This window comes from Lathamus discolor, chromosome 3, assembly GCF_037157495.1.
Source record: "Lathamus discolor isolate bLatDis1 chromosome 3, bLatDis1.hap1, whole genome shotgun sequence".
In the NCBI taxonomy this organism is placed as follows: Eukaryota; Metazoa; Chordata; class Aves; order Psittaciformes; family Psittacidae; genus Lathamus; species Lathamus discolor.
In genome coordinates this window covers 59,805,114-59,830,584 of record NC_088886.1, presented here as the reverse complement: position 1 = coordinate 59,830,584, position 25,471 = coordinate 59,805,114, and the positions used below count along the sequence as shown (strand labels likewise).

The 25,471-nt window shown below is 42.1% G+C and overlaps 1 protein-coding gene across 2 annotated transcripts in view; it reads right to left on the bottom strand.

Annotated features, from left to right (window-relative positions):
- The window catches only part of ARHGEF4 (Rho guanine nucleotide exchange factor 4), a 110,150-nt gene extending 94,179 nt beyond the window's left edge, over positions 1-15,971 (bottom strand). The window contains exons 1-3 of one of the 2 annotated variants that reach the window (XM_065675518.1): positions 14,285-15,971; positions 11,071-11,394; positions 7,296-7,425 (exon numbers count right to left, since the gene is read on the bottom strand). In XM_065675518.1, coding sequence (XP_065531590.1) covers positions 7,296-7,425; positions 11,071-11,394; positions 14,285-15,934 — 2,104 coding nt within the window. In that variant the 5' untranslated portion in view covers positions 15,935-15,971. The remainder of the gene's footprint in view (positions 1-7,295; positions 7,426-11,070; positions 11,395-14,284) is intronic. The other variant, XM_065675519.1, reaches the window with a different exon arrangement.
- Positions 15,972-25,471: the final 9,500 nt, after the last annotated feature.

Genomic DNA, 25,471 nt, shown 5'->3' with positions numbered 1-25,471 from the left:
CAGCAGGGTGGTTTAAATTAAAAAAGAAATAAGGGAAATAAAAGTCCCTTACCTGTGGCAGAGTGAAGACTCTCCAAGCTCCAGTATCTGGACAGGACGCCTCTCATCCCACCACCACCACACACTACCCCACTGCTGTCTGAATCTGAACCTGGTGAGAGCCCGGAGCTTCCACTGCTGCTGCAGTTTTCTCCACTGTGTGCCCCACTGGACTCACTGGGGCACTGCTGGGTCCTCATGCAGGCAGGTAAGAGGGAGAGCCAGGGGCTCTGCTCTGCTGGGGGAGGAAACGGGCAAAGCGCTCTGTAGCTGCTCCCAGGGCAGTGGTACCTGGCAGCGCTGTCTGAGGACTGAGCTAGATTCCTACCCTCCTCTCTGCTAGTCTCGATGCATCCTGACATCATAGGGGTCCACTAAGGAGGCTCCCTCTGTGGCAGCTCGACTGCTCTCTGCTGCAGCTTGTAGGAGCTCGATTTTATTAAAGCCGATTTCAAGGCATTAAAAAAGCAAGGGTGGGAGAGAGATCTTGCCTCCTAATTTAGCAGAGCTGTCAGATTAAAAATAAATAAGTGGGAATAGTAGAATTTCATGCATTTTAAAAATGCACAAGTGAGAGAGACCTTGTGTTATCTGCTTCCCCTGAGAACTCAGAAAGGACTTAACATACAAACTAATCATGTTTAGAACTGGCTGCGGCTGCTGCTATTAAAAAAACTATTTTTGTAAGTCCTCAGAAAAAGAATGCAAAATGAAATCAAAGCCAGAAAAACACAGATTGAGATCTGGGAAGGCTGCAGCTGGGAGCTTTGAAAAAAATTATTTAGCATCCATCCATTCCCAGACCGTAGATCTGGGATGGTCCCTATTTGAATGTGTGATCTTCGTAAGAGACCTCAGTACCAAGTGAAACAGCATCACTATGTTTTAATTAGACATGTTGATACGCTCATTACCCAACATATGATTCAATCTGACCCTGTAAACAGAATTCCAAAGGAATACTAGTTTCCTGAGAACACAGAAATACCTGTGCTGTTTAACAACACCTTCCAGACACCAAAGGGGTTTTATGATAAAGGCCATTTTGGGACTGCCACTCAGCTAAAACACCTGCCTTACAATGGCAGATTTGTCCAACTACCAAAATAATTTAAGAGTAGCCACATGGTTTGTACCATGTGCAGCAGAAAACACGACAGCATTTCCGATGCTAGGTACCAGAGTAAGTTTAAGACCAGAACTTGACTTCTTCAGTGTGAGGTGATGCAGGTCAGTTCAGAGTTAGCCATGGCACACCCTGTAACTAGGGTTTGGACTGAAGTAAATGAGGAGCTCAGCTCTGCTAGCACAGGTGGGAAGTGGCAACCACCCATCAGTGGGACACAAAGGAGCAGGCTGGGAAGCAGCAAACTGCTCCTACCATCTCAAAAGTGTGTCTAGGCATCCAAACCCCAATCTAGGAGCTTGATTGCACAAAAGAATTAAAAATGGTTATTTTCCTATTTCTGTGTAAGGTAATTCTGTTCCAATGTAAATAAAGCCACATCATCGTACATGGCCATCACAGCCTGCTCTGACACAGAGCCCCTCTGACTTTGCCTCACTATCTGTGCAACAGCAGGGTTATTTTATTTCAGTAAGATTTCTATTGTACTATTCCCTAAGAGAAAAATCTTTGCCCTCCAACACTGTAGGTTACTACAAAGCATCCAACAATGCTAAACCAACTCTTGAGTCCTTAAGTATTTCATCTATTCTTTACAAGAATAAAGAATATTTTGCTACTACTGCAGCAATAGCAAAAATAACATTTCTACAATGGCCCATAACAAAAAGAAACATTCCTTCAATTATTTTGTGAATGTTGCTACTTAGACCAAAATATCTTCCTCTGATGCCTCACAGTACAGAAATGGAAACATGTTCTCAATTTGACTGCAGCAGAACCACTCTTGTGCATTGACCTGGTCCTTCCATGGCCTCCCAGAGCTGTCTGCACTGAAGTACCAACTGAAAGAAACACCTCTTGCTCATCATAATGGCGGAGTGGTGGATTTGCAGCACAGGGCATTGAGAAGGGGAAGGGGCAGTGCAGCTCTTCAGACCCAAAGGTTAAGGAAAAGGTACAATTCAGTCCATATATCCTACCTCTGCTCCCTGAAGTCCTTGCCTGGTACATGAAAAGTAAGGAAACTCCACATACCTGCACCTCTCCTTGGCTGAACTACTAAACCTGATGTTATTTACAGCTCTGTAGCAGCTGCCCTTGCTTGGGAGATCTCAGCCCTCACCCTGCTGAAACTGTTCCATCTGTTCCTCTGTTCACCCTCCCACTCTCTGCACTGAATGCTCCTGGCAAATACCAGAAGCTGTTTATTCAGTGCCACAGTGCTGTAATCCTAGGAAGGTGCTACAGACGTACTCGTAGTATGTGTATGCACTGGGCAGGCATTTTCTAATAGAATGGAAAGTGAGGACAAATACCATAGGGGCAGGTTGTGGAAAGCACAACATTAGAGTTAAAAAACTGCAACCCATCAGAGGGATTTTTTGTTAAATCTACATAGAGATTTTCTCCTCTGACACTAGAAAGATAAGTTAGCTAAAGCTGCTGCAGCAGCTGCTGACTCCAACCACAAGTTAAGGACCTCATTGGGCAGTCTGATCAATGTAGTCAAGCAGGCCTGAGATTTGGACAGCCTGATCCTAAATACCTGCTGGGTCTTTCAGTCTCTGTTGGGTTCTCCTGTAGTCTTGGATCTTTGAACCCCAATTGCCAGAATCATTCAGGATTTGCTAAAATCTTCTTATTCACTCTTTACCCTATGGAAAGCTGTTACTGGTATGCTAAATCAGTAGCTAATACACACAATCCCACTCAACCTGCTGTTTTCAGGAACTCAGCCATCACCTGGCCCAGCTTTTAAGGCTGGATGAAAAAAGTCTTGAAGCATGTTATCAGGGACCTCACAGACCACTAATATTTGTGGCTCTGGTTAAACAGAATCAAGCTTTGACATTGAGGGTCTAATCTCTCTGTGATTCAGAGACAAAATGAAGAAAAACCCAGTAGGCAATATGATTACTTTCTAGCCACTTACATTCAATGGCGCTTCCCTGGGTAAATAAGGACGGAACGAACATTTTATGCTACAGCTACAATGACACACTCCTGAGGAGTTGCATACCACATTTTTCTGTGTCCCTTCAAGAACTAAAATGACAAAAATGGAATAAATTGCTCAGCTTGTTATTTTGCTGTACTACAGGACTCCTAAATATTTATAAGACATAATAAAGTCCTGTTATTAAGCTAATATTTTCTCTCTTGAATAGATTTCTCCAGTGGCTGTCAAACATCTTCACGTTAACTGTTGCCAAGTGTGAGCTTAACAACCCATCTATAGCTGGGAAAAGAAGATGAAAGCTGGCCCCATAAATGTTGAGTAAACAAACTGTCCCTTTGCCTCTGAGAAATACTTTCCACTATAACAGCAAGGCCAGAGGATAACTCAGTATCACTCAGTGGTCACTGTTTTCCAGACTATCCACAAAAGATTCAGGCTTTAAGAATCTGGCCTGCCTATTTATACTGTTTATATAAGATTTCCAAAGCTACCAGTATGCTCATCATCAGTACACATTAGTCAGAAGGAATTCATGCCTTTCTGGTTTGCATAACCAATACCAGCACCATGGTGGAGCTCCAAGGCATCTCTTGTATATACCTGATAGAAAGAAATGTAAATGTAAAGATCTTAGGCTATTTAAATCTGACAAGACACAAGGGAAGATGCCAAAAAAAAAATCAATCTTCATTTAAATAATGATTTTAAGTAATACAGGTTTATGATCAGTTATAGCACAGCTACAAACCTGACCTTGTAATACATTAGTTACACGTTTCTTCCTCTGTGAGCATGTAACAAACCCTGAAGGTTTATGGTCATATGTGTGGCCCTATCCAAAAGTTTCACAGATTCTCTGAGCAGTAGCATGGGGAAAACCTCTGGGAGAAGATGACAAAAGCAGGAACAAGAATCTATTGCCAGACCCATGGGCTAGTAGCTCTGTCACCTGGCTGCAGCCCAGTTGTAGCCCCATTCTCACAACTGCATCCACTGCACATCAAACAGCTTCCCAGTGACACTCCCAATTTTAGGCACTATCTTCAGGTTACAGATATCAGGCTCAGGAGAGAGATGGGGGAGAGACAAACATGCTGGTCCACTACTTTAAGCAAAGTGCTGTTATCCGACCAGTGTTCATTCCAGCACATTTTGGGCCCTTCCCCTCTTACCCCTTTCCTGGGTCAAAAGGTCTAAGATCTTCACAAGCTGCCAAAAAGCAGAAAAGCATTCCCATATGTACATTAGGAAGTGGCTTGTTTCCTTTCTCTCTATTTCTTTCTTATTTCTTTCTCTCTAGCTCAGCCTATTCAAACACTGCAGTAAACCAGGCAGTAAGGAACAGACACATACCGTAAAGTACAAATGAAGACATGGGCATAACGATACAACTAAAGGGAAAAGACAATACTGCATACCAATGAATACTACCTGCCAAAGCACATGGTGCAGCTAAGAAGGTCCTTCTGAAGTGTTCAAACATTCCTGATGTTTGAACAGGTCAGTTAACTCTGCTAATCTTGGACAATTGGGGTGTCATGGACAGGTGCACACGCATGTTGGTGGGGGTGTTCAACCTCTATCCTTCTCTGAAGGAGGCTCAAGACTCATTCAATCTTCCCTGAATACAGAGATCAGCACCACCTCAGCTACTCTTCATTTCACAGATGCCAGAGCCATCTACTGGCTCCTCACAGTTTCATGAAGTGGCTGCTCTAGACAGAAGAGGTGGCAGGAAGGCAGTCTGCAAAACGTGATGGGTGGACAAAAGCACGACTGCGTGCCTGACCCCAGCTGCTGGGATATCCACATGACAGGTTTGAGCCTGCCTCATTTCTCCCAGCATGACATAAAGACAGAGAGAACAACGTCTTGGTGCTCTAGTGCCAGCCAGAGGAAGGTAATGAGCACAGCACATAAAACTCTCCCAATACTCCTCCTACGTTCTAGTTGGCAACTCAGCTAAAATAGTAAGTTTATACCCAGCTATGCTCTTGTCCTCAGGTAATGGGTAAGTGTTTGACAGGAGTCTCACAGCTGTGCATAGTACCAAATGGCCTAGCATCATAACAGCCATCTTTTCATACCTGAAGATCTGGAGAGGGCTCCAAATACTCCATTGCCTGGTACCTGCAACATTCCCTGCACAAGGTGACCAGGTGCAGACTTTGGAAGTGAGAATTGTATTTGTACTTTCAATATGGAAGTATGTATTGCACAGTGCTTTCATAACCATATAATGTCTTTTATACCTAAAGCATACGCTAGGATCACTAATAAAAGTAGTTACAGTTTTAGAGTTAGGAACCTTAAAAACAAAATCTAGATTAAATATATTCATTACTATTTTAAATTACCTACAGCTCTGTCAAAAGGAACAGGTATCAAAGCTGAGCCAGAATCAAAGACAGCATTCTGCCACACTACTGCTGCCTCAAAGACATTCCCAATCCTAAAACTGATCCAACAACTTAAGAGTACTTCTTCTGCAATTTGCTATTTTCTCCCCAGCCACATCCCACTACAGGAAGGACACAGTTACCACCCCAAAAATGCTTCACATGAAGCCAACAAACAGCAGCTAATAAAGGCTGTAGCAGAAGCACTACAGCACTTTCTGTGTTCATTAGTTTTCATCCCCACTAGCATGTTTTTGGTGGTGGAAAAAAGATTCTGATGCATTTCATTTGCTTTGTTACATTTACACAGAAATTCTTGAGGTCTGGGCTTAGTTCACAGTACTAAATTCTCTTGCACTACTTCAGGAATAGTGTGGGAATAACAGACAATTTGGGGTTTGTGCCCTGTTTCTAGGTACTACATAAACATCTACAGCACTACCAACTGGTCAATCTACATTTACTCCTGCTGTTCAGCCTCTGAAATTAACATATATTTTCTAATTCCTTCAGGTCCCAGTTGGGAACTATCACAAAATTTGCATCAGCTGTGACTCAAAATTTACTTCTATGACAGTGGTGCTTAGGGATTTCAGCTTACGTCAGAGATGCACACATAACTCGACAATGATGGGTTTCCATATGGGATTTCTAAGGAGTAAAGCTGCAGCTTTATTATATTAGCCAGGAGCTGGTCCTAAGCCTTGGGGCAACACCAGATGCTTGTGACAAGTGAGCAAAGCCCCCCACTGTTGAGAGAGCAGAGGCAGGGTTTTTGACACCATCACAACAGCTTGTTTTCTCACTTCTAGATCAAACCTCATGACTCTGTGCATGAGTTGTACAAAGTGTCAGAAAGCAAACCAGTTTTGCTTGACAAAATATTATGACCATTGAATTCTGACATAATTAGCACAATATTATGGTCCCTTAATGAGGTAATTCCAGCAGTGTTTGATCAATGATACAAAGAGACTTTCTAAGGCAGAAATGGCAGCTTGGCACCCAAGTGTGGTTGGCTTTTCCTAGCTAGATTCGTAACCACCAAACAACTCCACTGCAGTCTGCTTTTCTTGTCCCACCCCAAAGTGCTATGACAGAGATATCTGCAGTGCTTAGGCAGGCAGTGTCAGATGGAGAATTAAAAAACCTGGCAAAGATACGACTCACTGTTTAATAATCTGTGCGACTTATATTTTAATTCTGAGAAAGTGTCAGTCACTGGAAATTAAGCAGACACCATACTTCGTGCACATTCCTCATGAAAAACAGCATACTTGTTCTTTAGGATGATTTAAAGTACAGGAAACTTCTACCTCTAGAGGCTCATTTAGTTGCTTTAGTGCCTAATTAGCAACTTAAGAGGAATCTCACCATACCAACCACAGTGCTCTACAGCAAACACAAGGCAAAGAGTCTGTTTTGTCTGCAGAAACCTAATTCAAGAGTGATATATGATATCATCCTAGGTGAGAAGGAGTTCTCATGAGACAACACAATATGCCTACATCAAGCATGCTATCATTTGCATTAGTGATCTTTTCTTCACTAAAAAGCTAACCACTGCCTTTTAACAGCACCCTACTTATTCACTCAAGAAGAAAACCAGAACATGAAGAGCACATAGAAGAATCTAAAGCATATTTCTGCTCGGCCACGGCTGCAGCATTCAACATAAATTAGAATTCTTATCACAGAGTTTCCATACTCAGTAAACCACAGCTTAATTCTCTCACAATTCATGGCCAAGTAAGACTAGTGTACACACCAGGAGAGGAGACGCGCTGTTTCCAGCCCACACAGTCTAAGCCGGTCGGAGTGCTCTGGGAAAACGGATGCAGTTTCAGTGGTAGAATGTCAAAGGCAACAGCAGATGTGATGGATGGACTTATTCCAGTCTACAACAAGAAAGGGAAAACAAAGACAACAACCATTAATTAAGATGCCCTGTAGGACAAAATGTAGCATTTATTATGGACCACCTCTTTCCACCATTGATGCCTGCTCAGGTAAGTAACAGTAAATTAATAGACACATGTGGGTGATTATGGCTAGACAGGCTAGAAAACAGTGAGGAAGCAGGGAAAACTGCAAGGTAATAAGAACAGAATTAGATAACCAGGTACTGGACTCATACTTCACAGACTAAACACACATACCTACAGTCACAGAAAGTTTCACTCCTTCCTATGAAGCGTGTCTAGCAGGACAGGGAAGTGTATCACCTCAACAAGTCATCCCCTCAGCTACAGAACTGTTTCCTACAACTTCATGACTAATACTTCCAGTTCTTGTATTTAACATGTAAAGAAAACTTTTTCCCTCAGAGATTTATTGGTACCAGTCCCCAGACATATAGGACCTGGATAACACAGTGTTCTTCTCTCTGGTTAAAGCTGTAAATAAGATCTCTTGCTCTTTCTACCATTTCATTGTTTGCTGTCTCCTCTTATCCACCCTGAAATAGAAATAATGTCTGCTTGATAGAGGAAAAGGAGACCAACATTCTCCTGCTCATTCACCAGCGAATCACAAGATATTGAGATACTACAAGACTATAGATAATCTGACAATGAGCAATACAGATTGTAGTCAAAGTCACTGAAACTTGTAGCACTTAATGCATAACATAGACTTTTCTTCCTTTTCCCTTCTCTCTCTTTTCTCCCCCATACCTCCCATAGCTGGCACACACAGAAAGTACCACTGACTGCAGGTGACTGAGAGATCAGCTGGTCAGTAAGCACTGGTCCCACAGGTGTAGCCATTCACTTGCAATGACCAGTTAGATGTTAACCCTCAAAGTTATAAGATCAGAAGCTGCTCAGCTTGTTTCTGGTAGCATTTCATTACAAGGGGCAGCTGGGTCAAGCTTTGAGTTTGGGAATTGCACAGACAAAGCAGAAGAGCAGTTCACTGGAACTACGCAGAAAAAAGACTGGTACATAGAACTGGTCAGAGCTGGTATTTCAAGTGGTTATTTTATTAAAGATTGTTTCTTGACTGTTTGCCCACCTCCCTCTGAATCCCAACTGTCAGCTTTCAGAGTAGATTCTTATTACCTCTATGCTCATGTGTGTACACTGATCTGAATGACAGAGCAGTACCAGGAATCAGTACTTGAAAAATCAAGAATTCCTCCCTGATTTGACCTATTGTTTTCACAATATTACAGCATTACATTACTTTATATGCTGACCTGATCTTGACTTAACACAATATGACTTGCCATAACTGAAGCCACACATCCCAAGGCAGCCATGTGTCAGAAAACATCAGACTTGCAATTTCAGATCTCCAAAGCTCCATACAGTTGCCTTGCCCCAGTCACAAAGCCACAACAGATAATGAACATCTCACAAAGCTTCTTTTGTGATGATGTTTCTCCTTATAAAAAGGGATCTCAGATCCTTCTAAAACTGCCTTCAAACATTGAAGGCTGTGAAAGCATTCCCACCACACTTGGTAGTATGAATAAGTCAGCCTTATTACAGGAATAGAGCATTGGAAAGACAGAATAAGGCACAATAGGAAAAAGAAACCATGTGATGACCACTATAAATAAAAAATACAGGCTGAGAAATGCAGTTATATGGGCATACAGGAAATAGTCCTTGAATCCCAATAGTTCTTCCAATTAAAGCTAGCATTGTGCTCTCTTTGCCTGCCCACAAAGATAGTGTCAATAGAAAATAAAACATGCTTAAATCAGTAGAAACAATAAAACACACCCCTATCTACATATCCTACATATCTTCTACTCACTTCCATGCACTGCCCAAAGAAGAATGATCCAGAAAACTGAGACCTACCAACTCCTACAGTTAGCGAGGGCAGGCTAATGAGCAGAGGTGCAGCTGCACATCATTACACAGCTAATCACAGTTTAGAGGTAAATTTGCACCAGAAGGTAAGGGTGGGAATGCTTAAAGGAGAAGCTGTTTTCTGGCAGCATCAAAATGTGTAGTCACTCAGCAAAAGAGACAGCATTCTAGCTGTGCACTCTAATGGCTCCAGGGAAAGTTGTTGAAGTAACTGGTCATTTTTCTTAGAAGCACTAATGGTCTCAGTGCTGGCTAACATATCCCGCAGCATTGGCTAGATTTCCATCACTATCCATGGTTATCAAGGGATTGTAAGAGGAATTACAGCCTGTTTCACTGGCTTCTGTTTATCACTGAGCCTATGTAAGGCAGGGATTCATTTTCCCTAGCTTGTTACATTTCTGCACAGAGCTAAGCATTCAGAACTCTGAACAAGGTAAAAAAATAACACTATTTAAGATACTTTTAATCTTAACATACATATGCCTCGAGACCATTATGTGTGGTCTTCAGCACATACATAGTCATGAGCCATGGAAGCATCCTTACTGAACTGAGAATAGGTGACATGTCACAGACTCATACCAACCACTCATCCAACCATTAACTGGCAACACTGTTTTAAAGAGACTTACAAATACAACACAGCACAGGTTTTTAGCCCTTTTCTTGAGGAGGGGACAGCAGAGGGCAGTTTTTCAGAAACCCTGCTTCTGGAACTGGCCTGGCTTTATGTCCCCAAAGAACTGTTTGTTCAAGCACACGCTGATGTGTTGACATGACTGGAGCCCCAGCTTCCCTCAAACATTGTCACTATGATGCAAGAGCAACCAGAAACATGCAACCAGGACAAGAGAGAGAAAGGGAAACAAATGTTGGTAACAGACCAAACCAGAAAACCCTGAAGAAAGCTTTTATTTAAATATCTGCTACTTGTTTTCAAGCTTGTTCAGAAGCTTCTTCCATATTATCATCTGACACTGCATGGAGTATCCCTCTATCTCATGGCCCTTTTCCCCAGAAGTTCTTTTTTATGTATGAAGACTAAATTTGGCTCTTGGATACAGATTCAAGGCTCTCCCTGAAGTGAACAGACCTTAGCTCTGGATCCAAGAGTAACAGATGCCACCAGTGTGAGTCACAACAGCCACAGAATTTGTCACAAGTGATCACAATGCTGATCTAAAAGTCTCCTGTGGTGGAGAGGAGAATACAAATAGCTAGAACTCCAATGGCAATGTCCTCTTGAGCACTTCACAACAGGAATTTGCCTCAGTAGGAAGTGTGGGGTTGGCCTCAGATACAAGGGAAGTGTAATTTACAAGTCCCTTGTTTGAGTTATACAGTAGTGCCACAGGGCATGGAATGAGATTTCATCAGTTTAATTGATATTGATTTAAGGCAACTTTGATTTGCTCCCTGCTCTCCTTTCAGCTCACAGAACAATCTGATGCTCTTGCATCTTATTGTCCAACATGGCGTGGGGCAGGAACTGCCCACATACAGTGATTAAAATACCCACCACCTTTAGAGATCATCACTTATGGGCCAGGTTAGTGTTCAATCAGTCTCCACAGACTATCGGGCCCAAAGAAAAGCAGAGAGAACTGATACCAGAGAAAGTACAAGGACAGGAATATGATGACAGTAGATAGAAGCAGCCAGAGCAGAGAGGAAGTCAGTGCCAGACAATGAGGACGATGGTGTACTGTTTCTTACTTTTAACTGGTCCCCTGGGAGGTGTCGCAACTGAATCCCTCTCTCTGGCTGTGTCTCCTTCTCTAGCTTCCATTTCTGGTTCCTCTCCATCCAAACATCATCGAAGCTGAAGCACTTATAGAGGGGTTTAGGTCTCTTCCTCCTCTCTGGAATCTCCTTGGCTTTTTCATCTGGAGCAAGGAAGGAAAGCCTCCAGGCTTTGCTCTCAAGGGTGGAGATAGGGTGTGGGGATGGTGGAACCTGGGGGGGCCTCCTTTTGCGGTGGGGAACCCATTTCTCATTTGGCCTCTTTTCAGGCGGTGTTTGACATTGCTGTTTAGACTCCTGTTTTACAAACAGCAGGTGAAAACACAGGGTTTGTTGGCAGGAATTTTGTTTGCTTCAAATCAGTTTGAACAGAAGATGGCAAAGCTCAGTTATGTAGCCCCAGAACTATTCAGAAGAGTTTGCCCAAGACAACTGGCTGACTAAAACCAGCCTGTCTACTCACTCAGCCTTCTCTATAGGCTTAGGGCTACTCCATCCCAAAGCAGCAGCTCTGCTATCCTTTGAGAGCGTAATATACGCTCCCCCTGCACAGGAAAATGCCCTTTTCACCCTTATTCTAGACAGCATATTACAATAACACTACTACTGGAATTTAGGTCACTCTGTATAATATTATTTACAAAGACAGACAGTGTCTCTGAAAATAGAATAATGACCAGTCTTGTCTGTCAGTGCTTTTCCAACTGTACTTCAGTTATACAATGTGAAAAGGCTTCCTAGATGCCTGCAGGTCTGATATATTAAGTCCTGTGTTTTCTGATATGTTCTTTATGCTATCCATTTTATTTGCTTGATGTTGGGCTGAGAGCAAGGAATTGCCCAGCTTTGTCCTTCACTCTCATCTGCTTTTAATGAGCGGCTGCACAATATTACAGTTTTTATAGTGGAAGAATTTGAAACCAAGCATGCCCTGAGGCATCTAACTACCATTTCAGGTAGCATCAGTATTAGAATCAGTATTTAACAACACTGAGGAATGGATGATCTCAGAAGTCTCCTTCCATGACAGGAAAATGTTGTGTCCTGACAACGCTATCTTCTCAGTTTTTCACTGTTTGTCTGAAAAAAACTCAAATACAACAACCCTTAAACCACTGCAGGCACTTCCTATCTACTCTCAGTTAATCAGCAATCCCAGATCAATTCTGTTTGTCAGAGATGTCAGAATCTAGAAATACTTCTTATCTACTAGATAATATGAAAAAGGAAAGTGTATACTGCTGGTGTTCTGTGCTGAACAGCATTACACAGGAGAGGAGTGAGGAGGAGAGCTTGCACAGATTCTAAACATGCAACATATTAGGATAGTTTGGTCTAGATTAGCCATTAGGCAGAAGTTCTTCCCTGTGAGGGTGCTGAGGCGCTGGCACAGGGTGCCAAGAGAAGCTGTGGCTGCCCCATCCCTGGCAGTGTTCAAGGCCAGGTTGGACAGAGGGGCTTGGAGCAACCTGGTCTGGCGGAAGGTGTCCCTGCCCATGGCAGGGGGCTGGAACTGGGTGAGCTTTAATGTCCCTTCCAACTCAAACCATTCTGTGATTCTATAATATCCCCATAGTGGAGGGCACACTGCAAACTGAGCTGAAGGAACTTCACCATTATGCAATAATGTCTTTACTGATGTGAAACAGAAAAGCACTTTTCAAATCTACCATTAAACATAATTTTATGACCTTTTTACTTAGCAACATACACAAATAACACCATCGTTAGTATTTAGATGATACTTATGTTGGAAAGCCTTAACACTACAACTATACCTTGCCCAGCATCTCTGATGCATTTTCAGAGATTCCTGAAGAAACAACTTCACCTCCAAACCCAGGCTGCAGTTCTGCTTCATGACTATAATGTCATGACAATGGAAATAAATCAAAGCCCTATCTGCTTTAATAGATTAGATGTTATGTCCTGAAAGCTGGGACATATACATTAATTTCTAGGCTCCAGCTGGATTTATCCATCTCAGATATAATAATATGCAGCCTCCAGAAGAATCAGGAAAATTAAACTGTTTTCATATGGTTTAGATACCATTTAAATTTTTCATTGTTTTCTTTGAATTATTAAATCTAGCAATCAATTTAAGCAATTACTTATTTGCTCCTAATGGTTATATTACAGGATGTGGTCATGCCTGTTCAAGGCTTTACACATGCCTCATCTCTCCACTCTCTTCTAGATGCTCTTTTGGGTTATCATTTACAGGTGAACAATTTTATTCATACTTTGACCCCTCAGCTGCAGAATAGCTCCAGACACATCATCAGCAACACTGAAAAAGTAGCACAACCAAGCCAGGTCCTGGGATCCCAGCTAACAGATCAGTCTCAGTCACTCTGCTGGTCTGTGCTTAGCCACTGAAAGAGATTCCTAAACTCCCAGACATTTACAACTTGAGAAATCCTCTCTGGGATTAAAAGCCTACTGACAGTGGAAGTCTCTGCTTTTAAAGGCCTCAGCCAAGGAAGAAATCCCTATTGAAGATACTAGTCTTTCTGTGAGATCCAGCCTATCACAAGAAAATTAATGTGTTACCAGGAGTAGAATACAGTACAATGTGAAAATGAGAGCCTGAGTCCCTGTTGGGTTTGGGTTGCTTTTTCCTGTTCGCTGTAGGAAAGGCAGAAAAGGACTCCTAGTGGCAATAAAAGGGCAGTTATGGTGACTGTGAAAGACTTAGGGTGCTTTGAAAGACAGATACTTATTGTCTAAAGATTTTACCTCTTAAAAAGGGACTACTAGCAATGGGTACTGATTTCTATGTTGCTTTTCACTTCAAGAAACTTAGTTGCTATACACCAGTTACATGGCTAGATTTTGCCTTAAGAGAGGTGAAACCCAGCTAAAAGCTGGGGTTGAACACAAGGTGGTATGTGTGTAATCTGTCTGAGGTATATCATGCATTAGTGCTGTTTTGATGACTCCATTCCTTTAGATTTTTGTGGTAAATCCTCCTCTAAAGACTGACTCAATTCATATAGTCTTGAACAGGAACAGAAAGATTAAGTAGCACTACCTATCTTAAGCCAAGACAGTATTTACACCCCCACCTAACCAAAGTGTTGATTAAGCTATTAAAAAGAGTTCCACCAGAATTCCTAAACCATACTAAAGCAAAAGACAACAAAGCAAACCACCACCTGATCATTCCCAGACAACAACTCACCTCATCTCGGAGCATGTCACTAATGGAAGAAGCCGTGTTTAAGCTGATCTGGGATTGACTGCTTATGCCACTGTCATCCCTCTGGTATTCATTGTCCAGCGAATGTACAGAAAGTAAGAGACTACCTCTGGGTTTCAGTGTCTTTGGTCTCTCAGGAGCCTCCAAATTGCTTTCAATTGCAGAGCTGTTCCCAAGAGAGATCATCGAAGTGGCACATATTCTTCCAGGATAGCGGAAGCTTTTGTGTTGAGGTGTGGATCGTGGGCTCTGTGGTTTAGGACTCATGGGCCTACAAGGCATGTCTTTACCATCAGCATTTGAGAGCTGGGGACACGATGGACTTGACTGATTAAATGGCAACTGCAAGTCAGTGGGGCTAAATGGAGATTTCATCCAATATTCTTCTAGAGAAGTATTTAAACTGTTGCTCAGAGCCTCCTGCTGTTCATCACAGTCTGAACTCTGTGAGGACCTCATGCCCATGTCATGGGACTGTATTCGTTTTCTCCATATACCTGCAGGCGAAGAGACATCAACAGGCTCAACAGATGTGTCAAAACAGTTGGTGTCTGCTGAGGAGCCATTAGCTGTTTCTGGTTTAAAATATGTGTGTCCACTGAAACTATCCTGTCGCTCTACAGACACTGATCTCATTACGTGGCTGCTAGTTGCATTAAGACCCTCCTGTGCTGGTGATAAACTTGCTAAGACAGGCCTTTTTAGTCCATCTGCCTCCTTGTTTTTCAGAAAAGCTTTCCAGGCGCTCTGGCGAAGTTTGGCTTTCTCCTTTTCATTTTTCACTGATACTTTTGAGCTTGAGCTTTGCTCACTATTTTCTTTTTCTGGAGATTTGGACTCAAATAAGCTCGAGAGGGATTTGTGTGCCAAGGCCAACCTTGTCCTGAACTTCTTCCCCTCAGGGGTTTTATTTCTTTTGTATTCATTTTCAGGGAATGATTTTCTAGTCCCAGAGAATTCCACAGGTTCACTTTCATTGCTTTCAGATGAACCTGAAACTTGTCTATCTGCATATTTAACAGCAGCCAGCGTGGGAGAAGATGAATTTGTATCTGCATCTTCCATCAGTATCCGACCAGAACCAGAGGCCTTCCTCAGGCTCATTCTGTTGAATAATCCTGCAGGTCTCTCATAGAATAAATCATCATCGTCAGAGTACTCAGAGGTGTAGCTTTCCTTCCTGTGGAAGACTGAGCCAGATGAACAACTCTTGAAAGACTGTAAACTTTCGGTGTCTTCATCCTCTTTCCCAGCATCCAGGTCTTCCAACTTTGCCTTGCTGCCAAAAAAGCTACTACTTCCCTGATTTTCTGCTGTGGCAGGCTTACTTTTCCTGAAAGATGTCATTTTTGAGAATACTAAAAACCTGGAAGCTTTCCCACTATTCCCATTCTTCGTTGGCTTTTGCACTTTATAGAGACTGCTGTTACTTCCCAGGACATGCACTGGATTCTCATCCATCTCCTCGCTGTTAGTACTGCAGGTACTTATATTATCCAGGCCCAGCATGCAAGTGTTATGGGTCTCCCTTTTCACAGAACAGTTAAAGACATCAGACACATCTATATTCAGTGTACCGTCTTTGCTTGGGCTAGCTGTGTCTTCCGCAGCAGAGCCCTCCTTTTCTTCCATAGGAGAAGGTTCTTCACAAATAACTACTTGTTCCTTTGAACCATTACAGCCTTCACTTCCTTGCCTGGCTATTGCTTGTTCAGAGCTCACGCTGGGCCCTTGAAGATCAACATCAGCACCATCCCCCTGACACGAATTGCTTACACAGCACGCTTCCACTGTTACTGCACCAGCTATACATGAGCCTTCCTCTCTGCCTGGATGAGCTTTTAATTCCTCTTCCTTAGACACCTGGTTTTCTCCTCTTTCAGCCTGTGACTTTCTGAGCTGTTCTACCTCTGATTCAAAACCAGTCTTTATTATATAGGGCTCTTTCTCAGAGATCATAACACCACTTCCACTATGTGAGTTTAAAAGCGCTTCTTCACATCCATCTGCCTGACTTTCTGCACTAAGTGTATCACTGCCCAGTGTTATAGCAACACTCCCAAAGCCCACTTCTGCACTCGTTACCATGGAATTACTACAGGTAAACCCTAAGGATGAAACTGCATCTGTTTCCTCTCTTTTCTCTTGTGAAACTTCTGGGTTTTCTTCAGCTGTATCTGTACCAGGAAGTAGCTCTGCACTACAAGGAATGCTGTAGATGGCCAGAATTTGCTCTTCACAGCTACAGTTTTCACTCAGAACTCTATCTGGCTCATCGTGAGTTTTGCTGACAGTATGAGCAGACATCAAATCCTTGTTCACTACGTTACTCAGTGTTTCGGTTACCACTTCAGGAGGAAGGTTATCATGCAATGTCTTGGACTGTAATCCTTTCTGCTCTACAGATACTATGATTAGCGCAGGCTTTAACTCTGGAAGAGTCATTAAATGCCTTCTCTGGTTTATATAATCTGACCTAGAAGTCATTTCAACATCAAAGACACTGTCTTCATCCTTTTCTTTCTGTGCAGGATGCTCATTTGTTCCTAGCTCAGAGTCCCTCCTTAAGGCATCAGTTTTACAACTTGTATTTTGCTGCATGGACTCCTTGTGTTCTGCTCCAACGTTAATACCACCTGGCTGCAGTGGTGTTTTCCAACCCAAGTCAAGGTTAGAAGAATCCTCTACCAATCGTTCCTCTACCACGATCTCCATACTTGCCAGTTCAGATTCAAAGCCATTCTCCTTCAAACCTTTCCGCTGTATTCTACCAGTGGAGATGTAGTTTACAGAACAATCACAATCTCTGCTTTCCACAACAGCAGGAAAATCTACATGACAAGCTGCTAGGTTCTCAGTGTCATCAATGCCAGATTCAACATCAGTTGCATCAGGGAATCTGTTTGCTTCCAGATCTTTTTCAGGTTTATACTGCTCACTTCTCGTAACTTCTTCAGCATTTATGATCACTGGCTCACAGCCCAGGGCAGATGAAGTCTCTCTTTGTTTTAGATTACACTCACAAGCATCAATCTGTGTAGAAGACAAGCTATCAGTACAAGTACCTACTGCTTCTGGGCTAAGGCCACACGTTTCTGATTTAGAGTGCAAATAATAATCAGCACACCGGAGAGAGCCTTCTCGTTGAAAAAGCTGATGCTCATTTGAGTCTATGTCAGTACTAAGAAAAGCTCTTTTTATGCCATATTTGCCCTCTACTTTTATTGCCTTTTCAGGGCTTACAGTTACCCTTCGTAAGTTTTTCCAAGTGTATTCAAAATCCAGCCCTTGTATTCTGGAACATGACCATCTAAATTTGTCTGTCAGATGAATGCAGCTCTCCACATATTCTGTCTTGCTTGGAGCACTGATATTTTCAGGTACACTATGCCATGTTTTACTTTCTGTAATCTCTGATCTTGTGAGTGGTGGCTGAGATGTTGATTCAAAGCAGCTCTGGTGGAAGAATGAGTCTGATGTCAACATGATGTCTGTACTTCCACGTTTTACCCCTCTACCTGTAGTTCTCTCACTGTCAACTGAGTTCCTCTTCCTGCATCTTATACTGGACATAGAGCCTAGTTCACACTTACAGTCAGATGTCTCAATGTAACTTTTACAGTTAGGTCCATTTGTTTCAAAATGAAGGTTAGGCAAACTAGAGCTTGATGCTGCATCTGACTGGAAGGAAAACTGTTGTACCTCAGGAGAAATCAAACAGCTTTCTGAGTTTGCTTTGAAATAAGCAATGCTTAATACTGCAGGATATCTTGTAACATCTTCTGTAGGTACTGAGCTGGTACAGGAGTGCACTTTACTGCTTTCAAAATCTGCTTTACTTTGCAATACTGTTACAGACTTTCTATTTGACTGTGAAACAATACCGTTTTCACTGACTTGGTTCTCTGTGTTGGAAATATCACTGGCTAATGTTAGCTCTTTATCACCCGGTTCTTCACCTTCTGACTTTATGGACTGTATGCAAAATTCAGTCTTGCTCAGTGCTGCTTTTATTTTGGAGGACACTTCTAACTGCACCTGCTGGGTGAACTCTGGTTGCCTTGAGCTCTTCAGTTCATGAAGGATTGTTTCTGCCTTCTCTTTAGGAAGACTACAGCACAGATTTTTCCTTTCAGTTAAAGGGAAGCTTGAATCCAAGTGAGTTTCCCCAGTTACATCACTGGAAACAGATTCTGTGTCTGATGCACTTTCAAAAGGCTCAGTTTTCACATCTGACAAAGATCCACTCTGATGTGACAGGGTCTCAAAATAATCTTCATCTGTTTCTTGGCTGGATCCTCGTATCTCCAGCTCTATCGTGCTCGGGGTAGAAGAACTCAGATCATCTTCAAACTCTCCTTCACTGATGTAGTTTTCAACTGGGTCTGGGGCCTACAAATAAACAGAAAAGAATAACTTAGCAATGACTTCCCACAGCAGCAGGGTAGCATGAATTATTGTTAGAAAAGGGACTTTGTAACACAATTTATTTAATACTCACTGATGTCTTTGGAAGCTATACTTGAGATTTTACTTATTGATGGTCCTGAGGTCTTTCTGTTTCATACTTTCTGTTTCTTAATGTTTCTTCATTAATTTTTTTCCCCTCATTTTAATAGGTAATTACACAGAGGCCAAAATTTCTTCTGGCCATTATCTTTCATAGCCCAATACCAAGACACACTTCATATTCAAATAAGTCAAACGGAATTCACCCCTTGTCAGTAGATCTAAAAACTCTAATGAACCCACCTTCAAATGTGAAGTGAAGGCTTATGTGATAAAGCTGAGAAGTAACTGCTACTGTGCAAACTACAGATATGTGACATAAAAATATGCAGAACAGTTTTGCACTTGAATAACTGAATACTACCCATACTAAAGCCTGCACCAAAGGTGAAAGAAGTCTTTGATTTCATTTTCCAAAAGGCTTATACCAGGAGCACTACTGATATGAGTCATCAGTGCACATCCAAATCAGAGCAGAGACATCAAAACCACACTGTCAATACGAGGAAATGTCTTTGTTCTAGACAGCTACCCTGGGAGAGTCTCAGTTTTCTTTTCTTCAACCATCAGAAGTCTGGATATATCCCAAGTTTAAAGTATAAAATCACAGCAAGCTTTCCCAAGGTAAAAATAGTACTGCCATCTGTCAGCTTCAGGTACAGCTATTGTCAGAAGTTCTACATATGCACCCAATAAAGATATTTCGCTGATTCCAGCCTCAGTCCATTAATATCTAGAATGAGAAGCTATATAAACAGCAGCCTTTAACCCTAATGCTAGATGCCTTTTTAACCAGGTTTTGCTAACAGTCATCACAAGAATGATCAGCACATTTCAAAATCTGAAAACTGAGATAATAAAAAATGAAAAACATTCCTTAAAGTGTCCAACCCACAAGTGAATGGCAACAATCAAAGCAGAACACAAGCTCCCTCGGCCTGAGTCACGTGTCATCTTCGCCAAGGTGTTTTGTCACGGAGGAAGTGTGAATCCTCATATGGGAAGCCAAATTCCAAATCACACCAAAGGAAACACATCAAAGTTTCTGATTCTAGACTCCAAAAGAGGGTAACTTGGAAAAAGGAAGGTGCTGGGGTTATTTCCAAAAGGGACTCTCAGTAAGAAAACTGGCATTCTCTCTTGACAGAAGAAGGAAAATACAAAATTGACGGGAGGAAGGAGGGGAGGATGTAGTGTTTCAAAGTCAAAAAATCACTTTCACACCATTAAACCTGATCAAGTTGCACTATGATGGCAACACAAGTCACATAATCAGCAGAGCAAAGTATCCTTTACTGTGTGCGATCAGCAATACATGTAACTGAGGTCCTTTAATAATGTCCAATTCCTCTATCACCAGGACAGAAATGACCAGCACTAAAGCAGCACAGATCAGCATTTCACATAATGATGGAGCAGCATAAACTGTGAGCAGTTGGCTCACACAGCAGTGAGTACAGCAGCAGCTGTTCAGCAGTTACAGCCCTGCCTCTTCAACAGTGTTCTGAACACAGATTTACAGATGGCAATAAACTAAGATAAAAACTGTTCAGGCAAGTAGGAACAAAGTAATGAAGATGCCCAACTGTCCCCAAGGATAATTATGAATTAAATTACAGAAAAAAATAGGGCAAAGATCCCTGACAGTCCATCTATCATTCCAAATATAGCTATGTCAGGATATTCGGACTATGACCCCTTCCAAATGCATTATTTGTTTTTAATGGGTATTATACAAAAAATATTCAATTAAGGCAGAAGCAGAGGCCCCACAAATGCCTCCATACCTTGTGGGGAATGAGGAAATGAATTCTAGGTACGAAAGGCAGCAATTAATGTCAACCAGCTATCCTGGACTGGGCCCAAGACTGAACATGTGCTCCCAGTGCTGCTGAGGGTCACAATCAGCCTGGTAGGTCCTACTCTACCAGATGTACCCTGGGATGGAGTTCCCCTGTGGGGGAAGAGGACATAGAAGCTTCAGTTCCTGCTATGTCTATCAAAGCCCTCAGCCTTACAAGCAAGGGAAGCACAAGGATGACCTCTAGTAAGCCTGAAATCCATGAACTCACTCAACTTCCCACAATGACCAGGGAAGAAGTCCTAACAGAGCAAACAACAAGCAGACACTGCCATTTTTATCTTCTTCTGCGGGTCCCTGGCTTCTCAGTGCCTGCAGCTGAGGCCTTTGCTCTGACCACGTACCGTATGTAGTTTAATTTCCTCCCAACCAGTAGTGTGTATATTGTTAGGATTTGTGGGGTTATTTCCCTTTGTGTTTTACTGTTTGGTCTGTTTTGGGTGTTTTTTTTCCCCCGTAAAAATTGAATCTAGAGAACTCAGAGCAGAAGAGGGAAAGTTTACAATGGGCAAGTGCTTTGACACAGCCCTGTCTTCCCAGCACAAACACGTTTGAGAACTGAGTAGATATGTGGCAGTGACCCTCAGCTAGGCTACTGATTAGACAACAGTCTTCATGTCTTTACTTTCCATGAAATTACACTGAGAATTTCCAACGTCAAATTACGAAAGGCAGGGAAGGGTTCTTAAGAAAACCTCAGCACCCATGGACACAGAGTTGTGTGCTCACGCACCTCTTCAATCTCAAAGCAGAAAAGCAGTTGGAAGACAAGAGCCTGGAATAAATATGAAAGAAACTACTTCTGGAGTAAGTCTTTTGCACTTCACAGACAATAGACAAATCAAAGCAAAGCTCCCCCTGCCTGCTTTTCTCATGCATCTCTTTCAGTATCTCTGAAATGTGCCAAGAAAATAGGATGAAATAGAAATTACTGATCTGTCTTGCTATAATTGGATGCAGACATACATAATCATGTCAACTTAATGTCACAAGCGAAATAAAACTTGTGACTTTGATGTGTGAAGACCTCTATCTCCATAACATAAGGTACCTTCCATTCAAGTTGCCCTCTGCCTAAGGACTGACATCTTATATGGGACATCTGCTGCCAAAGGCCCCGGCACTCCTATCTTGTGAAGACGTTTTATTTGGCAAGGAAGTCATGCATAATTTTTTCTCTAGGTAAGATTCTGTATTTCTATAATTTGTGTAAAACCCAAAGGTATGTTCAGTTACAGGGCAGAAACAGCATTTGAAATACCCAGCTTCTCCTTCTGTGCCTTTGATATATCTCTGTTCCAAATGGGACAGCCTTGGAGCAAGGGAAAGAGAAGTCCAGCCTCGAGGTCCTAATAAGCCTTGTCCGACTGGCAAAGGTGGCCTAAGGTAATGGTACTTTCTAGAAACTTGGATGTTTGACAGGTTGGGAATGCCTGGTAAGATCTAAAACCACCAAGTCTTTCCAGAACAGTCAGAAATGGCTCTTCTTGAACTAAATGAAATTATGCTCTTGGATTTAAGGCAAACACAGCACAAAAAGTGTTCCTTTCATGAGAAGTTCTGTCACAGAGTTCAGAAGGGGTTCATGGTAATGATGGAGCACAGCTGCAATCCTGGGGAACCAGTCACACCTCAGCCACCAGAGCTGTAAAGAAAAAGCCCTTCAAACACATTTGTGGAAAAGATACAGACTCAGAATGAACGGTTTCAACCTGCCTACTCTCTCTCATACTTAAAAACATGCAAAGCATGTACAGAAATCCTTAAAGCAAACTGGATGGCAGTCAGAGGTTGCATTATACCTTGTATAAAGGAAAAACCACAGGCCTAGCTCAGGAGAACTGTGTGTGGCTAATGAATGCCCATGCAAAGCTTTCTTTTCTGAAGGAAAAACATAAAATTCTTTGGGAGAGCCCTCTTACATGGCCAGAGTTGTGTCTTTCAGGGTTTGAGTAACACAGAAGCACAGAGATTGCAAAAGACTTCTAAATTAATGGTGACACAACTACTCCTCAAAAAAAGCTCCCATTGGGAAAAGGCTTCAGACAGGAGGCCATAGCGTAGGGTATAGAGCAGTAGCTGTAACCTACCCAGAACCCCTCTTGCACTGATCTACTGGGGCTTGGAAAATGACCCAGCAGAGATTCAGATTAGAAACTACAAAGAAAACATCATTTAAGATAGCCACAGAGTGTCCCCAAGGCCTCACATTATCTTCCTGATCAAATCCAGCTATCGAAGCCCTTTTCTTAATTGCTTTCATCATGAATAATGGAAAGAAGGGAACGAAAAAGGAAAAGGGCACATGGGCAAAGCCTTTATTTTCTGCTACCTCCTTGTAAAAGCAAAACTTGTTACACCTGATGAGCAAGAAGCAGATTTGAAGACATTAACCTCGGACAGAATTTGGTTTCCAAGTCAGCAGAAAAACACTTTTTCTGAATTGTCTGTCATTTCAGTGGATATTACAGGTGCTACAGATGCCTATAGAAGCAAAACAGTACGAGTAACAGCACATGCAGCACTGCCCCTGCATAAGAATTGCTGAGCAAGCAATGCTGTTGTCAGCAGTGGTTCTGAACCTTCAGACTCATTCTGCTCTGTGCACAAGTGGCACTTTGTCAGGCAACAAAGACACTAGAAATGAAGCCCTCTGTGGCTAGTGAGAAAAGTGCTCTATAACCTCTGAATGATGACATTCTACCTGTAAAACACACTCAGGTTTTGACGCAGGACACAAACATTTAAGGAATTTTGTTTCCTTAATTGTACAAGAGGAAACAAAATTCACAGATGGATGAGAAAAGCAGAACTTTCCCAGGAAGTTCTTGCTTCAGTCAGTGCAGATATGTACAGGCATCCAAAAAAGTAACATTGGCAGTAAGTCCTTTAGGACTTTGATGGCAGTTTCATTAATCATCTACACACAGCAACACCACTATTTGCAGGGCACTCCATCCTTAAGCCCTAACACTTTTATATGTAGAATCATTTGTATATACAGTCACTAAAAGAACCTGTCTCCCTTTTACAAAAGGGATGGTTGAGCTTTCCATTGTTCCCAAACAGTGCAATTAGTTTTTGCTAGGAAAGATCACAAAGCCAGTTCTGTTGATTTATGAGAACTTGCACTACACTAACAACTACTGGGACGAGGAAACAGCATGCAGACATCCTATGCATAAGTGTCTTGCTCTGGTTGTATGTAGTGCCTTCACTGGAAAGCCTAGGAATGGTTAAGCAATTCCAAAATCAGCAAGACATAAGCAATTGCAGAAGGCTCTGGCAGCTACCATCACTTAAGATGGCAGTGTCAGATGAAGGCAAGAGGGACAAAGGGTTGGAACCAATGGAAAAAACAATGCACAGAATGAGTGAAATATCTAAAATCATAAGGGCATCATAACTGCCAAAACCTCAGTCTGTTTCCCCCTCCTGCCAGCTTGAGTGACCATGTTCTGTTTCTGTTCAGTGAGTGCTTTGACATTGTGCTCAATAACCTGGCCACAGGGGTAAATCTGGGCCTCCACCATGATGCTGTCTCATAACACTTGGTAAGTACAGGACTGCATTAGCAGAAAAATGCCACAAGCAGGGGGCCTTCTGCACTCCACAGTGCTTCTCTGATTCCTTTCAACAAGCCAATTCCAATAGGAAAACACTTTTATAGCCCAGAGCCAAAGCCATTATCTCCCTCCTTTGACATTATCTCCCTCCTTTGACCACATACAGCTTAGCAGATACGTTAGCCAAGATAAAACGTGTTGGCCAAGGTGTAGTAGTTTCTCATAACAATATGTCATCTGGGTGCCATCTAGAGGCTGCTATGGGGTGCCTGGTCAGACCTAGCTTGCACAGAGAAATACATACTCCCTTTAATAAATACAAACTGTATTCTGGTGTCTTGCTGTGCTGCAGTCAAGAGCCACACCAGCAAAATCCTCAGTACTGCTTTAGCTCCAGCCAGATAAGACTGGCCAGCATATGAGAGGTGAGGCAATGAAGCAGCTTGAAGATTTATTGTGTTAAGTAGAAGATATATATGCAAGCTGTCATTTCTACAATACAACTGCACAAACTTGGAAAGTTCATGGCTCCCTGTATCTTGCATTTGTGGTTTATTTCTTGCATTTTACAAACTGCAGTTTCCACCAGGAACACACTTGTTTTCAGTGCAGCAATATCAGACACAACCATTACAAAAATATTTGCATATTTAGTCTCACAAGTGCATTAAAGACTGACAGCTTATTTGTACCAAAAGCAATCCTACATTTTAGCCAAATTACTAACTAGGTAGGTTCATTCTTGAAATGTAAAGCTTAAACTATATAAATTATTAATATTGTTACTGTTGTGAAATATAAAAAGTTAATTTTTTTGTAAACACAACAATATAATACGTCAAATAAAATTCGGAATGTGAACAGCTCAAATTTGGCCTCCAGTAACCTCCCTGCATCTGCATTCCCTGCATTGAAATGCTCCCTCTGCTGGCAAGTTTAAAAGGGACTATATTGCTTCCTTGGACTTCTGCCTTCAACACATAGAAAGCATATATTGCTAGATTTCTGATTAACTTTTCGTGAAAACAGGGATACATTTTGCTTGCCCTATAATGCCAAGTCAATAGCCTTCCTCTCTCCCTCCCTCCCACTCTCCCTCTATCTTTTTTAACACAGAAAAGCTCAGGACTGCCCCAGAAGAAAAAAAAAAAAAACCCTAAAGTTCCCAAAGTTACTGTGTTCAGGTAGAAAACAGAGTGTAAACATATGAGCAGGAAACATCACTGCTCCTGT